Raw genomic sequence first — 19,297 nt, 5'->3', positions numbered from 1 at the left:
TTCCGGAACAAATCGATCAGCATTGAAAAGAAACTTTAAACTAAAAGCAATACAGGCTTAGATTCCCAGTTCGCTAAGTCCTTTGTGCTGTCACAAAGCAACGGTTTTCGAGGGTATTACAGAACTTTTGACGTTCCCTGATTGTTTGAAGAGTTTTACTGCAGAGGCAGGAGTTTGTTCGCAAAATGTAGGTAATTAGGAAGCGAATTTGGGGTTTCGGTTTTACAGTTCTGGAACGGTAATGATCTGTCTTGTTTTGAATTTTAACTGGCGTAGTGCAAATGTTCTTAGATACCTCAAAATATGTAAAATTTCTGTTTCAACGCTTCATACTCGGATTTTGTTAATAGTTCGTAATCTCACTGCGTACGTGGTCAAATCAAATCGCTTTATTACTTACCTTTTATCAAACTTAGTATATGTAATGTTACGTAAATCTTGTTAACGCTAGATTACGCAAAGGTTTTGAAAATTTTATGATATCCAATTAAGATTGTGTTGTACCTATTATTGTTTTAGTTCAACCTATTCTATTCTTTTCTCACGAGACAGATGTAAGTGTGAAGTTGTAAACTATGGGATAAACGTTTCTAATCTACATGTCAAGTGACTATTCCGGAGTGGCACTTTGGTAACTTTGATTATATATTGAAATATATTTTGTCGTATACATCGTCAACAGAACCCACATTATTAACTTTACTCATTACATTTCACAATATTAATGTACTTGCAAATTGATCTTCACCTATAAGTATTTATAAAGTGTTCTTTAGATAATTGTCATAATCGTAATTGATTTCATCATTAAATTACTTCATCCGTATCTACGTCTTTATCTCTATTCACTTAGATCTCAATTCAACCATATCTTCTAAACTGCTTGTTTGCTCGAATTCATACTCTATTCAGAGTATGCAAGCTAATTAATCAACGGCATACTTAGAATTTTTTGCGTGAATAACATTTCATGGTAACGCTTTCGAGACAAAACATACTGTTTTTCAAGCCATTTCTCCCATCTAAGTCATGCAAATCTAATTAGAGTATATTCTAATGATGTACTGCTCGTTTATTGAAGAAAATTGTCTTGGAGGTATTATTTATTATGATCATTTAATTTGTACACGTTTATGCTTCATCTTCATATTGTACTTATGTGTGGTGAGGTAGAGCAATCTAATGTTCGGCAGAATTTGAACTGAAGAATCTTTATTACCTTGAAAGTACTTTTGTATATTTCTTAGCGTCTTCTCTTTTTTGTTTGTTTATGATTCAGCTTATAATTTACGTACATTTTCTCGGAATTTAAGCCGTTTCGGCTATTTTCTATTTTAGTAATACTTGGAAGATCTTTTGAAAGGCGAGTAAATGCTTTCTCTTATATTTATTGTTGTGTTTTTAAAATATAATAACAATCACAAAACTACGCATATTGCACTCGTTAAAGTTGAATGTTCTACGTTTTCAGCATTTATTCTGCTTACCAGCAGTTACGTAGAACTGCTTGCAATAACACAATGTAAGACACACGCTATTCAATGTCTACGTCTGGGGACAGGGGTCGTGAACTTATCACGTTTAGTTGTGTCTTGAGAGCTTTAAATAATTATTCGCGAAAATAGTGGAGTTCACACTGCTATTTGGACGTGGCAGGGTTAAGGTGCTATAAGGTTAAAGTACTTTAGGTTGCATTTAAATTACAGTTTAATTTAGAATCTTTTATTTTATTTCGTAGAGACGTAACACATAATTCATCAATTATGAATCCAAGACTATCAGTCTATTTAGGTACTTACCCAGTAAGTATTGATGTGTCTTTCAAAGATGATACTAAAATTTGACTCTTGTTTAGTTCGATCTTGGTTGTATCTACAATTCCACTACCTACTTACTACTTTAGCACAAAACCAAAGAATTACTATCCGTAAAATAAAACTAAAGGTCGTCACGCACTTGTCTGGTGATTCCATGGTAGATAGGACCTGCCTAGTCAGCTAATGCTAATAAACGCGCGCTAGGGTGAGCAACGATGCGCAACGTAGGGCTCACTAGGGTGGAAATAGGAAAGTGTTGGTGCCACAAAAAGAAGAAAAGAAAATCAGGGACCAAAGGTCAGTTTGTTTAATCGTGAGTAAATGGAAAAGATGTTACAAGAAATCTGAATGGAAATGTTAATAGAAACGAAGGTGAGGGTGATTGGTAGCATTTTTATTAGATACCTACTGTTCCTTGGATACAGGTTTTTTATGAAGAAACTTGTTCTCAGTAACGATATAGTAAGTGTAACAATATAGAGAAGGGCAGTGGCATTGACAGACGACTTTTATGCCTTGAAGCGAAATAACAACTGATTAAGTGTAGGTGGTGAAGATTAACTAAAGATTTTATAGTTAACAGGATAGAAAGGTTTATTATTGTGTACCGAGCTTGTTTCCCCTCGGGTTGGAAGGTGAGACAGGCAGTCGCTTCTATAAAAGGCAGTCAAATCTTCAGGTTAGGTAGACCCTGTGTCGGGATAACGCTAGGAAGATAAGCATTAGGATAGGTTTATAGTTAAATTGAAATAAGTATATTTTATTACCATCGTATTACATAAATCATGATATCATTAGCAGTCGATCTAGAAGGTTCCTGTCCTGTACCAGATTAACTGAAGCAATGAAAGATGTGTACTATCATGTTCTCATATTGAATTTATTGAAGCTCAAAGCAACTTTCATCGCGTTGAAAAGATCAAAGTGTTACAGAAGCTATCGACAGCTTGTTTTTAAACAACTTAAAGTTCCCACCATAAAAGCGATTTTCACTACCGGGCATCGAGCGACCCATTTTCAAAGAAATACAAACAATGTACTTGTTGTAAGAGACTATAAATAATATTACCTAAGTGCGTACACAAATCCACGTCTGAGCTGTAAGTAGTTAAAAGACGTTATGCATAAGTACCCATAGCTACTTTTATTTGTAAATGCATAGTGATCAGTTGCAGAACTTAATGATTGTGGCTTTGGCGAGAGTGGCTAAGCACCACTGGCGAATATCAATTCAGGGGCTTGCAAATGGTTACGAAAATTATTGACAGTAAAAATATATAGGATTGACATGTCATGATGTCACTTTATTCGAAGCTGTGTATAAAATGAAATTATAATAGGGTAGTTTCCATCTAGTCAAATCAGTTACGTCAAAACACGAAATTACTATGGTATTTGTATGAAAAAGCATCCTGAGACGTCATAGAAAAACGTGAAACGAAATATTTCTATTTCAAAACGATATAATTGTGTGTTAGATATGTTATTTTTATGCTTGGTTGTGAAGTCGTAATGCTCGTAAATACACGTAACAACATAGTAATTCTAGTTTTCACAAAGATCATTCGCCTCATAAACTTGTGTCTAGGAAAGCTTGCCAAATCGACACTGCCATTCACAGTTTCACACAAAATAATTTACTTTATTTACTGCCCATAAACTGTAATTCTCTTTATTCAATGTTCTATAGTACGGATCATAAATCCTCGATGAGGGAGACAGTTTCTTTGCAATTTTTCTCAAGTATTCATTTGTTTATTTTTTCTTATTTTCAGGTAAGTCTGGCGTGAACTTTGAGCAGGAGTGTGGACTGCTGCTAATGGTTGGACGAATGCTTGTAGTGTAAGTAGGTATAGTTCTTCTACATAAATATTAAAAAGACTTAATATATCTAGTAACAATGGGATATAGATTAAAAATGGCATTTTCCCGAGGCAAACAATAAAAAAGTATGATTTTTCCTGTCATGTTTCTATAAACCGCAAGGTTGATGTCAATTCACGTATAGTTTAATCCCAACAAAAACATTTCATGTAAAATTATGCCAAGACGATTATAGCGATTGTAATGTCAAAAAGTTATCAGGGGGTTAAAATGGCCACATCGAAGCAATTCATCTAAGAAAGCAATATTGCTATTTGACAGTTCTTTGCATTGCGCACTTACTTTTATATGCGCAAATGTCAAATTGCAATATTGCTTTCTTAGAAGAATTGCTTCGATGTGGCCATTTTAACCCCTCAGATCTCATTTAGAGCCAAGCTTCTAACTCTACACGCCCTAACTACACAAACACTAATTTCACAAACCCTACACGTTAGGCAAAATATGGGGCTTGGCAGATTTAAGTGTACGTTGTTCTGGAATAATACCAAAATTTTGTTTATTAAAACATGTTTGTGTTAAGCTTAGCGTAGAAGTCATATCAAATGCTAATTTGTTTTCATTTATCTAAATGTTAGTAGGTAGTTATCGACGTGACTTACTACGCGTAGCATATTTTACGTAGTAGGTACTTAGGTGCATGGTACCTGGGAGAAATCGCTTCAAGCGATAAGGTCTCCAATTGCCTTGTACTTAGATAAGTTTTACTGGGACTGTTACCTTATTTGAGTGCAATACATTAACTATATTTGTTTGTATTGATAACTTATTACTTTCTAGTTATTCGGATTGTAAGTTTAAGACTTATTGAAATATACGATATATTTAGGTACATTATAAACCACCTACCATCTTCATTGGGGTGTGGATAAAACCCGAGCAAAGCAAAAGAAAGTCTTTTAAAATAATTTTGCCTACTGTCTTCAACCGTATTTTACAATTTTAATTTTCACTTCGAAAGCAAACGACGTTTTCTTGTAAAAAAATAAGGTTGAGAAACTGCACTATTTGAACGTGTGCTACTTTTAGAATGCAAGCCGCATGAACGCATTGGACTCTTAAATAATATAACCTTCTTACCTGTGACTTCGTTTTCAACTTCTCAGTTCAATATTAATTACATCAGGTTTGAAGGGAGCATAGATTTCTATTAACAAAGCACAGAACTGCTACCTACATGTCTAAACTTAATGCCACATTCAGCTGGATTTGTACAATGTTAGTGACATTGTAACGAATACTGAGGGGAACGATTCAAACCATGATTCTGATATCAAGTTGATATCCTGTCGGAAAATTCACGACAATTTTGTGTCTTCTTTTTTCAAATTATTTTCAGTTCCATACTTTTCCGATGGAAAATTCCACTTGATATCAACTCAGAATCATGGTATTTCGGAATTCGCTTCTCGTCGACTTGGAGATTTGTTTAAATGACGATTACATTTTACCCCATTATCATCACCCCCGCCACCTTTGCCCACTTTTAGTTTTTAGTTTAACTTTGCATCTGTTCTGTTTATCTGTGCAATAAAGGTTTATTTATTCATTCAGAAATCAGAATCATTTATGCAACGTAATTATCATAGATAAACTTGTTGAAAGTCAATTTAACATTTTGAAATCTACGTCATTTCGCAAGGGCTGAGGAGAAGAATTTACAAGAAACTGCAACAGCAACACATCTTTTAAATCAATGTAGGTGTACGTTACAAGTTATTTAATAACTAGAGGAATACATTTCATGTCAGGCATTTTTATCATTTAAATAATCATTAATTAATCTTATAATAAGCTGTTTTTACATAAAGTAAGCATCACATGAGCTTTACATTTATTTTCTGAAAAAAAAAAAATATTGTCTGGTATTTTATTGTAAATCGTATACAAATCCCCAAAAAGATGAATTTCAGTATTTTTTATTGTATTCTAAATATGTCTTTCACAGTTTCTCTGAAGGAGAGATATTTTTTTGCGGACATAATTACCTTTATTCACCTCCATTGTCATTTCATTACCCCCAATATCACCACTATAATCATCAAGCATCTTTGTACTACGTACAACAATCTATTTTTTATATATGTGTACCTAGTAAGTTGGTTTAGGGTTTATTTTTATATATAACACTCAAATATATATAATTATCTCCCATAAAACCATGAAACGTATAACTTCTTGTATATGAAATAAATGTACACTTACGAAGTGTAGTGCGAACACGGCATAAGTAGCCCCGTACTTAATTCGGTCACTTCTGCACGCGATCTAACGTGACGCCGCACACGCTATTTCTTCTATACCTGATTGCCTTCTCTAATCTAGAAATTGCTAACTAATTTCTAGTGAATACTTATTAAATTGACTTATTTACTATTAAAAATAAGCCTAACTTTTTATGTACATTAATAATTATCATGTTTTTTTATGAGACTGTTCGTCGTCTTTATAATATTACCTAATATTACCTTCTTGATTCTAAACCACCCCTACGTATCACATGAATATTGTCCGTATATTTAGTGCATGTACCTTATGTATATTTAAGTAGGTATATTGTATAACACACTGCGTACCAAAATTCATGCCATTCTACATTGTACTATTATTCATTACTATTAGTACTATTATCCAATTTTATAACCCGACAGTACATACACCAAATCGTTGTAAACAAGTCAATATTATTATTATAAGTAGTTGTCATATATAAAAAAAATATTAATAAAAAGTGTTAGAATAGTAAAAGTGAACAAAATCAGAAATTATTAAATTCGATAAGTAGCTAACTTTAGCTTCAGTCATAAGTTATAACAAGTACTCAATATACAAAATATTTTATTTACGTTGAAAATTGGTTAATATCCTATAGGAACTATAGCTCCAAATTATTTTCTATCTATTGTATTTGAACAAAACATTTACTTCAATGGACGGGGTACTTAGTTATACTTACGTGAAGTAGGAAATAGGAAATCAAATAAATCCTTAGGAGTTATAAACTATAATTATTTTCCTGTAAATGGGTGTTTCCCTTGTTCATGTACTTTGCACTTTGTGTACTTAAGCGATATTAAATACACGTGTATAGGGAACAAAACCATTGTCAACATGATAAGTATCATTGTAATTGTTGTCAAAATGTCTATCCGATTGATAGAGGAAAACTTTTGTCTCCATAACAATAATTAATATTATTAATATGTAAACGTACCAATACTGGGTTTAAATATTTGACCTCAATACATAGGGAATAGAAACTACGTTTATCGCTAAAACTGTACAGTTACTACAGTATCTTTAAAGTATTCTTTTATATTATTAAATAAATAAAGATTTTTCAATATTATATTTACAAATATAATAATCTTATTTATTTTAATATAATGTAGGTAACGTTGTTTAATTTAATGTAATGTAATTTATTATGAACTATACCTACTAATAAACTTTAAGTAATAAGAAGATAATTCTTCATAAAGTTTATTTAGTGAAAGATAAACTAGTGGTCACTTTGCCAATTTTACCAGCCAAATTTACATAACCTTTTAAAATGATCGTTTGCAGTTGTTTCAACAACAGACCTTTTCAAAAACTTAAGTAAATTACGTACATTTTATTTTTATCTTTCTAAACAGCACCTTACTTCAAAGTTGAGTGTTTCTCAAGTAAATATCATGGAGTCAAGTGTACGTTAAGCGTTTTTGAATGTAAAAAGCGTGATCTTGCAATTATTTCCGTCTAGATGTTATACTTAGTTAGGTGAAGGTTAAAGAATTGCGTCATAATAATGCTATTGTGTGTTGGTACATAACTATAACGAGAAGTGTCCTAAAATGAGTCTTAATTGTTAGAATTCATAATTGAAAATACTGAAATTAACTATACCTGACCATTAAAATCCAAAAGATTCCAAATGAATACATTTAAAAAATATATCGTTAGTATAAATAATTGAAATACGCAATACTACACATACTCGATATTCAAGTTATGGGTTTTCAAAGCTACTGAATTATAATAATAATGGCAAGTAATAGTTTACGTTTTCATATTATTATTATAATTTCTAATCATTAATTACTGAATTAATCGGCAGGTCTGTGGACTTTTTGAAACAAATGTTTTTATTCTATGGAATTTAAGGAACTCTTGAAGTCAGAGCACCAATCAGTGTTATAGAATGCATGCTTTCACTTCATTCAAAATTTGATTCTAGATGAGGAATCGCTTTTCTCTAATAATTTTGAGGAAATGCCTACTCACCTCTCCTCCACGGCTCTTTAAATCAGATCAAACTATACTTACTTTGCACAGAATATACAAAAATGTGTCCAACATGTAAGTACAGTACAAATGGGCTCTGAAGCGATTTCTTCCAGGGAACTTCTACCAACAAGTTCAGGGAACTTCTTCTATCCAGCCAGGTGTTTCGACCATCCTCGTCAAAGGCATGTAGATGGTCTATCTACTTACCTTTTCTATTAGGTCTGCGTCTTCTGCGATGTTCCTTAGCAGTAAACATATAAGAAATATATCACAGGAAAAATGCAACAAACTTGTTAATTTAATTTTGCAAATGCAAAAAGTAACATGGGTAAAAACCAAACTACCACCACCGCCAGTCCAAACAGCAGCACTTTTAATTGCCGATTTGTTATCCACTGTTCCATATAAACGAGTAATCGCTTCCTGTATTCGTTACCTAGTTTTTACAAACAATGCAGTATTAAAATAATACTTTACAAACGAAGAAATTAGAAAATCGCGTGCGATACGTAGTGGCAACTATGTCGTGTTATGAATTCGACACACTTTCTTTTACTCCTGATAACATAAAGTGTAACATGTTGTGATTATTTATACTTTCTAATTAATCTGATCGTTGTCTACAAGAATAGTGTTGTTGGAGATTGGCTTGATGATGGTTTTAAAGAGGCCATTATGTAAGTTCAAAGTAGGTACTTCGGTAGAAGAATAATTGCCTGGTAGTTCCTATTAATTTTCGCTTAGTGAATATGCAAAACTAGTATCTGAATTGCTCAGGAAAGTGTTCAATTTAACGATCGATCTGTCGAGATAGCGGAAGTGACTTTAATTAAGATTATTTTTCATTATAGTTAGAACTATGGTGGATTTTCTTAGCAATAAATTTCCATACTATGTTACCAAATGTAAAGTACGTATATACTACAATATGTTCTGACAATCACAGTCGTGGTCTATGAAAGTTCATTGAAGGGAAAATCTAAAAATTAGATCTTTTATTGGTTTCAGACTAGCAGAGGCATTTAAGTCGATAATTATTTTATGAAAATATTTTTTGTGTCATAAATATTACGGAGGGATCGGGCAAAGTCGAGAAGAGTGGAAAAATCAAAGGGAAGCCTTTGTCCAGCAGTGGGGTCGAATAGACTGAATAAGATAATAATAATTTCAATTTAATAACAGGTGAATTTTCGACAAAGAAACCGTTTTCAATTAATTGTACGTAATCATACTTCATTAACAGTATATTATTAATGATCTTGTTCTCGTAAAAGCACGATACAGCTCTCCGTTTTCACCTCATCATTGCATATAGCTTGAAGCGAAAGTGTAATTTATATTATTATTACTTATTAGAAAGTAAACTTAGGTAAGTATATCGCTATGAAAATGTATTTTAATGTTACTCACTTGAAATAGCTTCTAGAACAAAAATCCAATAAGTAGTAAAAGTAAATATATTTCGGTTGTTATGGTATATTACGGTGCATGTGATGTACTAGAATATTTCCTATATTGTCTGTAAATTTCGCACCCTATTGCCCGTTGCTAATTGTGTACTTTAGTGTCGTCTACGACTAAATCATATATTCCATGTAAATTCCATTATTATTTCCCCGACCTATTTCTGATATTGCTTTTGGGTGATGTCATAGAATAAGCACCTAATAATATAATTAGACTAAGTGAGGTCATGATTTACATAAAGTGTATAATTATTTTCTTAGTAGAAAAATAGGGAGACTAAACCAATATTTTGAGATCTTGTATCATACGATTAGAATACTAACATGAACATCGTAGTCACAAGAACATCAATATGCAAATAAGTGAAGATATTAAGTGAACATTAAAATAATGTAAAACCAACGGTGCTAAGCATAATAATATATTAAGGCATACTAAAGTACCTAAACTGGTGATACAATATCCACATATGGGTTGGAAATGAATCGAGTCGATTCAAACGCTGCAGCTGTTAGATAACGTTACTCGTAACGATATAGCTGTTATTTAAGTTTTTATTTGTTCACGCGCTGATAACATCTAATCAATGCTGAAGGTGTAGATTTAATAATGAGCATTGTACTTCACTAGCAAGATCTTGTAGCCCAGGTGCGGTTGGCGACAAGAAATAGATAGATATTTTAGGGAAACAATGGTAATCCTGCAGGGTAAAGTCAAAGGTTTTGTGGTAGCTTAAAACTGACTACTAAATAGTCGAGGTGGTTTACTATACCTGAGCTGTTTATTTTTTTGCGAATTGAAATACATATTTGCTCAAGTGGGCTGCGAATGTAGCACAGTCTGTTATGGTAATAACAAGCCTTTAATTAATAATTTAAAAGCGAAGTATAGAACTCATTTCTTGACCTTACTCTATTTTTTTTATAATGCCTAAGCTTGTCTTCACCTTCAGAATTCTTTTCCATAATTGAGAATGCTTGTGATCAGTTTTTCTATTGTAGAATGTTTTATTTATACCGGTGGATTTCTAAGAATATTTATTTTAAATATTATTTCTTTCAAAACCGTCTATCCAAAAGACTGGGTTTAGATTTCAACCGACTGCCTCCTCTCAATCCTATCCAAATCCACTGGAGCATCGTAACATTTGCGTGAATAAACTTGAAAGAAGTTTATTTATTTCATCTTTTTTATTATTTTAATGTTGAATGGATTCGGTGCTTATTGCAAGATCTTCATTGTTTTTTGTTTGGCAAAAAATATGAAGTAGGCACATATTTTTTAAGCATGCTTAGATCGCATTACCAGAACACTTAACTAAAATTACTTTACACCTTATTTAGTTGATAGATGAGCTCATAGGATCATAGTAAAAAAGTTTTTTAGCACCTTAATCATGCTCCTACTTAACCATACTCAATATTGCTCCTAATAAACGCCATTAAATCTAATCTAGTTATCTCCCTCGCAATAAAGCTTTTTTATAAAGACGCAATGTAAATGCGTGACGTGTTGTACAGTTACTTTCTTGCTTGTTTTCTCGGTAGCTAAGTATAGTGCACGGTATATTGGTTCATTAACAGTTTTCATTGAATCTCAATTGATCGGGAAGTCGGTCGCTAGACATGCTCTGTTTAGAAAACTGTTTGTCCTAATCCGTGGATGCAGATGCCAATCGTTATAGTAAAATGCGGATATTATTACAAAATTATTGTTATTTTAGAAATTCAACTAATCTTACCGAATTATCGTTATTATCATCATTTTTGTCTACGCCATTAGGACATAACTCTTTTCATTATTCTCATAATGGTGCTAATTCCTGTAAATACCATCTAATTTTATTTTATGTTATATCTGTCATTTTCTTATCCGCCGAAAAGGAAGGGACGGGTAATCGACAAGCATAAAATTAATGGAACACACGTCAATTTTAAGCACAAATCTAAACCAACCGTCTAAAAATTTTACATCCGTTAATAACCCGTCACAGTTAAGTAGACAGCACGTCAAACGGATTGCATACCAGCGACGTACCTTTTGATTCGCCCGGGTTATTCATTCATTTACTCATTCTTCCTAAAATTAAGAGCTGTGAATCATCCGTCCCTTTCCTTTTCGACGGATATGAAAATGACGGATATAACTTAAAATAAAATTAGGCGGTGTCTGCAGGAATCGGGGCCGATATCAATGTAATAACTTTGCCACCTACAGCAAATAATATAATGTTCAGAACACTTCTGACGTAATTCTCAATGTGATAGATGGCTAAGTAACAAAGATTAACAGCAACGAAACAAAAAATATTCTTACATCAATTTAGGACGTGATGACCAGACCGGACACTTTCAGATAATCCGAGTAAATCTCGAGATGTTTTCCCAATTCTTCAATGTTCCAAGACTTGTCTAGGACTCTCATAAATATGTATGAATTTTGGACACGTACGTCGCTAGAAGTTTGCTTCTGGACAACTGTAAAATGAACTCCGACATTTTTGCTTCACCTGCCAATCAGTCTGCGCTTATTAAACATTTTGAAAGGTTAGCCACTCTCAAAATGATTTACTCAGAGGAAAATTAGCTTTAGCTTTTGACTAATGCGTATCTGTTACTTTTTACCGACTTCAAAAAAGGAGGAGGTTCTCAATTCGACCGTATATTTTTTTTTTTTTTTTTTTTTTTTTATGTTTGTTCGGGCATATCTTCGTCGTATATGAACCGATTTTGATAATTCTTTTTTTGTTTGAAAGGAGATATACCCAAGGGGGTCCCATGTCAAGGAAGTCAGGATCTGATGATGGAAGACCAGAGAAATCGAGGGGAATTTTCAAAAATCGTAGGAGCGACTAGTGCGTTTGTAAAGTCATATTGATCGGATCGATCTTTAGGCTTCGGGAAAACTTCCCGGCCTTCGAAAACTGGTCAGCATCAGGGAGATACCCTATGGCCTGGCAAAACTATACAACCTGGAGCAATTTTTCTTTCACGAAACGTATTTAAATCTTGATCAAATCCAATCGCCGGTGCAAAAAAACAAAATGGCGGAAAAAAAAGATGGCCGCCATACAAAATTTTGTCGATTTTGGAAGAAGCCCGTTTGGGTAAAAATAATGTATGGGGCGCTTACTCAAAACGTCATGTAGAGTACGGAAATACTTTCTGATCACCAAAAACTGCTCCGCATCAGAGAGATACTCTACGGCCTGGCAAAACTATCGCACGTGAACCAATATTTCTTTGAGAGCACTTATTTAAATCTTGGTCAAATTCCATAGCGCGTAAAAAAAAAACAAAATGGCGGAAAAACAAGATGGCCGCCATACACAATTTTGTTTTTTCAGAAAATGTCTCGGGATATAAAATATATATCGGGGTTGTGGTCGGATCGTCATGTTAAGTATGGAAATACTTCCCGATTTTCGAAAACTGCTCCGCATCAGGGTGACACCCTACGGCCTGGCGAAACTATCACACCTGAACCAATTTTTCTTTCACGAAACCTATTTAAATCTTGGTCGAATTTAATGGCCGGTGAAAAAAATACAAAATGGCGAAAAAACAAGATGGCCGCCATACAAAATTTTGTTTTTCCAGAAAATGTCTTGGGGGTAAAAATGATGTATAGGCGTGTGATCGGAACGTCATCTTTGAAAACTGCTCCCAATCAGGGAGACATCTTACGGCCTGGCAAACCTATTGCACCTGGATTTTGTTTGTTTCCACGACACCCATTTAAATCTTGGTCAAATTCTGTCGCCGGTGAAAAAGAACAAAGTGGCGGAAAAACAAGATGGCCGCCATACGAAGAGGGACAGTTTCGAATAAACAGGACACAACCACGCGAAATCTACTGTATCTATATGTATGCGTGAGTGTGTATGATAGCAGCTTCCACTGACAACCACATGTGTGTATGTACACATACACATGTGTGTGTGTGCGTGTGTGTGTGAGCGCGTGTGTGTGTGTGTGTGTGTGTGTGTGTGTGTGCGTGTGTCTGTGTGTGTGCGTGTGTACGTGCGCGTGTGCTCGTGTGCGTTAGCGCGTGTGTGAGTGTGTGTGTGTGTGTAAACATGTTCATCAATAATAATTGTGATCACTACTAATAATATATTATATTATTATATATGAATATAAATCAGAAAATCTGTCTGTCTGCATCCTTGCTCGGTCTAACCATCACTTAAAATCGTAAAATAAAATAAAATTTTTAACAAAAAAAAACCGACTTCAAACGCAAAACTAAAAAGCAATAAATAAATTTACTTCGCACAAAGTAATTAGTACGTATTTTCAATTAGTTAATTATTTTATAATTCTGAAGTCGGTGCCAAGTAAATGCTACAACAACCCTACTACAATATCAAATTACTATGTACACACAATATTGTTTAATACCTATATCAAAGCAATTACAAAACAATGTCAAACAAAAAATTACAAAACAATCAGTATTGAAAAATATATGAATCGGTACTTCGTTGTAGCATTTCCTTGGCACCGACTTCAGAATTATAAAATAATTAACTAATTGAAAATACGTACTAATTACTTTGTGCGAAGTAAATTTATTTATTGCTTTTTAGTTTTGCGTTTGAAGTCGGTTTTTTTTTGTTAAAAATTTTTTTCAGATGTTTTTTTCTTATTTATCTTTCTTTGAGTAAGTTATTTTAAGTGCAATAGCTTTTTTAAAATGTGTATTTTGTCACATGTGAATCTAACGGTTCGGTTTACACACATTTGGAACAACACGGGTGACCCGTGTCAGCAAATGGGCCGCTCCGAAAAATAGATGGCGCTGTACACGATTTCGCTAGGGTCAGACTTAAACCCCATATAAATCTCGGCACCCTCATACGTCTCTGAAGGTATGGCGAAAGGCGTGAATTCCATTAATATTTATGAAGAGGTAAAAAGACAATGGAGTGTTTTAGCTGGTTATTTGCGGGCTTTGCCGAAGTCTTCTTTTATTTTTATATAATAGACTTGGGGTTATTTACTCTTGTGAGGTGTGTATTAGTAGATAATCTATACATAATCTCTTAGAATTACAAAATCATTTAGAAAACCAGCCCCTATAGACTATTAAATGCTCACAAAAAAGAGTTATTATTCATTTTTCCTTTGCTGTAATTCAGTGAATTTTTCCTAAGACTGATACCTGTTCGGGGAAAACGTACAAAATTAAAAACCCAGCACACGTAGGCAAACGATCCAATATTTCAGCGGGCCAGGGATGTAAACATTGCACGTTATTGAGATGGCAACGAATGAACGTACGTGTGCCAAGTGGACTTGTTCTACTTTTTCTGATGAGATCTTACCTCTTTACCTTGACACACCAAGGAATGAACGAAATTTAGGATTCAGCGTTTTCTTATAGTGAAACTCGTAAACTGTTACGTACAGTTACGTTGAACTACCTTTACTACACGGTACAAAAACATTATTGAATTAAATATAAATCCATTTAAGGTTATCTATAACTCAAATACAGGAAAAGAAAACTTTTTATCTATATTATTTTTTTATTTTATCTCGTAAATAATCTGTAGGGGAAAGGATTTTTAAAATTACGTCAGGTACGATCATTTAACAAAACTTTCCCTTCAATAAATCTGAAGTAAAACCATCTAGAAGTTTGAACGCCATAATTCGTGTTTCCAATATCCATAAACTGGAGTACTTATCGAAGTTACAAGTTTTGTACTCTTTGAGAATATTATGCTGTTGATTTATATATCTGCATACTTAGGTAAGCTTTCATGATGGAAATGGAAAATGATAAACGAAAAAATTTGAAAATTAGAACTACGTTTGACTAACGAAAAATTTGGTCATTGGCAATTTTTCATATTATAGTCTTTGTTTACAGCCGAGGCGAAGTGTTCACAAAGAATGTCTAAATTAATAAACTTGCTCGCTTTCGCTTCGGAACAAAGTGTAATAAGTACAAAAATGTTAAAAAACAGTAAGTGCATCGACACAACTTCAGCTATAAGGGCTTCCGGAGAACTTTTCAATCGGACCACTTTACGGAGGGGCAACTTTATCCTTTGAGACCTCGCTCCTGTTTTGGTAACCAAATTGCAAAAGAAACTGAGGGAAAACAAAGCTAAAGCTAGGAAAGCGGTTGGGGTTGACCCCAACCACTCCACGCGTAGTTATTCTAGTTTAGTCTATTGTTGCGTCACGTTGTGCATTTGACTTTTTTTTAATATGTTGACTTTAAAATACAATAGTGACATTCACTGATTCACCTGGTTTGAGTAATTATGTCTATACCTGAGGTCTATACTATTAGCGAAAATAATTTTGTTTTATTATTTGACACAAAACGTTTGATAACATTTATGCAATACAGCACTTTTAAATATAGTAGTAATATTTCAGCACCATTTTTACCAAAACTTTACCAAATAAAGCAACAATTCTATAAAGGGAACATCCAACGGGGACTCATATTAATAGAATTTACAGAATTCCCACATGAATATTGTTGCTAATATAATATTCAGCGAGTTACCTCAACTTCGATCTATCTCTTTGTGAAATCCTTGGAGACCATAATTTGGGAAGAAATAATGAAATGATATAACTTAAGCCAATGTTTTATTCAGTATCCTCCAAAACCGAAACAGTTTTTGGAATGTTTCAGGTGTTTGAATAGATGACAAAAGAAAATAAGTTTGTTGGAAAGATTTTAACTACCCAGTATTAGTATCTAGACAAAATAAAAGAAAAATAAAATATAATCGACACTATCACAATGTTATACTTTTACTATATTATGTTTTCAATGAATTGCTAAAACAACAATGCCTACCCAATTAGCAGATTATTACCTAAACGATCTAAAATATATTTGTATTAAGTATTTCAGTATCATTTAATGTGTCTATTGCATGTCTGTATGATATTTTGTAAAGTTAATTAAACTTAGTTCCAGTTGTTTCTATTAGAGTACGGCATTTGTTCAGTCAATGGCATTGAAATTAGAAATGTGTCTATTTTCAAAATATTTTGCAAAATATTCATAATATTCTGTACAATTTCATGTGGTGGTTGTAGCGTTGTTATAAATGAGGTAATTCTCGTTTCTTGAAATATTTTAGAAAAGTGGACCAGGTTAACTGCGATATATTTCAGTTTTGCGAGCTATTCGTAATAGTTTCTATTTTATTTACCATCAGCTGTTTTATGTTTAGCGAATGCCTACAAGCAGTATTGTTTGTTTTTAACGCAGATCATTAGTCTTTTGTTTCAAATAACCTTCTTGTGGTCTTTCCACGATTCATTAGTTTCGGAGACAAGGGGAAATCCGTTTGCTATGGTACTTCCAAGTTTAGAAGGTCTTTGTTGTTTTAGAGGAGTTGCAACTGTTATTTGACGAGTATTGTATCCTTCGTAAGTATTTTGTTATCAACAGTAAATTAGCAGTTATTGTGTTTTTAGTCTATCTGCAACAGAACAGACTACCTATTTTCATCTGTCGCAGCACGTGTTTAAGTATTATTTTACATAGGTACAGATAATATGGTATAATTTATTCTTCAGTTACTTCATGTTTTCAAATGAAGTTAAGAATTGTTTTTATATAAAAAAAGGTTATAAAAATATTTATTGTATATGTCATAGCATTTTTAAATTAAGTATTTATATATAATATTTATAATAATAAAATTTAAAAAATGTATATATTTTAGACTGTGTTGAATATTATCTTGTAATAATTTTACATGTGTATAATAATTTTGTTAGTTACACTATTTCTTAACTTAGTTAATTTCTTTGTTTAATTCATTATTTTCTATGCTACTTTATAATAGTGTTATTCCAAAGCTGCTGTCACCTCTTATGTTGCTGTGCCCTTGCAGGGCGTCACATGCATCTACTACCATGTACCACCTTAAATATTTCTGACTTTGCAATAAATAAATTAATATGAATATGTTGTGTTGCTATATTAAGTGTGACTTCAACGGCCTGTTGAATATACTTTTGGAGTTTACGTATCTTTGATATTGTTTATCGATGCCGCAGTAAGCTTCGTTTAGTTATCAATTTCCACCCCATGAAAAATAAACCCTAATTTTTATGAACAGTGTATGTAAATGTCTAATGGTAAATCCTGTTATCAAGCCGTTTTTTCCTGGTGTCTACGCTGCTATCAGTAGAATTAATTACATATTCATCCGCACATGGTATGTATATGTATGAGTTTTCGTACCATTTTCCTCTGCAAATTCTGGTTGAGCGGACGTATTAATATAGTTGGGAAGTGTTATATTTTTTGAATTTATTTTTAGTGACATAGAATGTTATTGATATAGTAGATATGTAAATAGACAAAGTGATAACAGTGACTGTTGACAGTAAATAATATGTTTTCAACTAACAGAAGATCATCGTTAAGCGCGTTGGTTGAGAAGCATTTTATGAAGAGGAGGAATTCTAAAGATTCCCCTCTTGCTTCACCTCTTTCGGATGAGGTAATATTTTTTTAACTTTTGATATTTACGAAGTACAATATTGTTATAAAAAACACAAATAGACTGACTGGCAAAAGCGGAATTATGACGTTATTATCTGGTTTAAATTTCAAGACACAATACTCTCTACATATATTTCTCGTTAGCTGCTTGGCACATAAACAAAGCATCAAAAATATAAATCTATTTAAAATTTATTTTAGACATGATAAACCTTAAACATAATAATTATCAATAAAAAATATACCCGTCACATTAAATTTACAGCGTCCATATATTCGTTGGTCGCGTATTTTGTAAACAGTGCAGACGTAGTCGCCCTTGAAATTGTGCCAATCTTATCGGTTACTGATTACAATGATTTCGGTTCAAGTGGTATCATGTAACAGAAAATGGATATAATATTTACCTATACTTTTATGGCAGTAACCTTCAGTACCTATGGAACACCTGGTTTTCATTATCGTTATGGTCCTGGAATGTGCAAATTTTATGAGAGTATATTTTTTTTTGTAAATGTATCATTTTATTTAACACGACATACATAATCATCAACTACCAAATGTATTTAACCTTTTTCGCAAGAGAGAAAAGCTTCTCTCTTTCACATGTTTCTATCTAAACCCTATATTTATTTTATCCTGCAGTACGCTCAATTTAATTAACATCAACAATAAGTATTTTTCTTTCTCTCTGTCTAACTAATTGTTAAACATTTTCGTTTTTATTGAACCATTTGTTTGCAACTTCATCCGTATTACTCTCTATATTTTTGCACATATTCTGGGTTTCCCTACTCATTACACGTCTTTACGCTTAATTTAATCATTTATTAATATATTCGTTGTACGTCTCTTTATTATTCACTTCGTTCGTGCGCCATCCACCAATTCGCCATTGTTCCATAATATCCTTCGTTCCGGAACTAAATTGACGTATCGTTTTTAAATTTTCTCGAATTAACTTTCGAATTTTGCTATTTAAATTTTATTTACTATTTGCACCATTCGTTCCATCACAATATTTTTATGAATAAGTACTTCAATTATTACGCAGTTTCTTTGTTATTTCATTACAATAAGCTAGCCAACATGTTTGTCGCTATTTTTAGTCCTTATTCACACGTGTTTCTGTAATATATTCTAGACGCTTTTCTATTAAGCCCAAATTCCCAACTTACAATCGACAAGAAAAAAATGTGGTCTTCTCAATACTTGCTCACTCTCACCTCATTCATCTTTATCGTCCACTTCACACACCCACGCCAGACTGGGTATACTTTATAACTGTATAATTGTATAGGTTAGCAGTAACGTTTAGGTTACCTACCTTTTTTTTTGTTCTAATACTTTTCAGAATAAGA

The 19,297-nt window shown here is 32.9% G+C and overlaps 1 protein-coding gene across 5 annotated transcripts in view; it reads left to right on the top strand.

The window, feature by feature from the left end:
* LOC126374071 (rap1 GTPase-activating protein 1) overlaps nt 1–19,297 on the top strand; it is a 282,520-nt gene that overhangs the window by 205,582 nt on the left and 57,641 nt on the right. Inside the window, exon 1 of one of the 5 annotated variants that reach the window (XM_050020538.1) lies at nt 17,682–17,934. The exons of the other annotated variants lie outside the window; for them this stretch is intronic. Within the exon in view, the coding sequence (XP_049876495.1) occupies nt 17,827–17,934 (108 nt within the window). The 5' untranslated portion in view covers nt 17,682–17,826. Of the gene's footprint in view, nt 1–17,681; nt 17,935–19,297 lie in introns of those variants that run through there. 5 annotated transcript variants of the gene reach the window in all.

Source organism: Pectinophora gossypiella, chromosome 16 (genome assembly GCF_024362695.1).
Source record: "Pectinophora gossypiella chromosome 16, ilPecGoss1.1, whole genome shotgun sequence".
Lineage (NCBI taxonomy): Eukaryota > Metazoa > Arthropoda > Insecta > Lepidoptera > Gelechiidae > Pectinophora > Pectinophora gossypiella.
The sequence above is the reverse complement of the archived record's forward strand: the minus strand, read 5'-3'. Positions and strand labels throughout refer to the sequence as shown.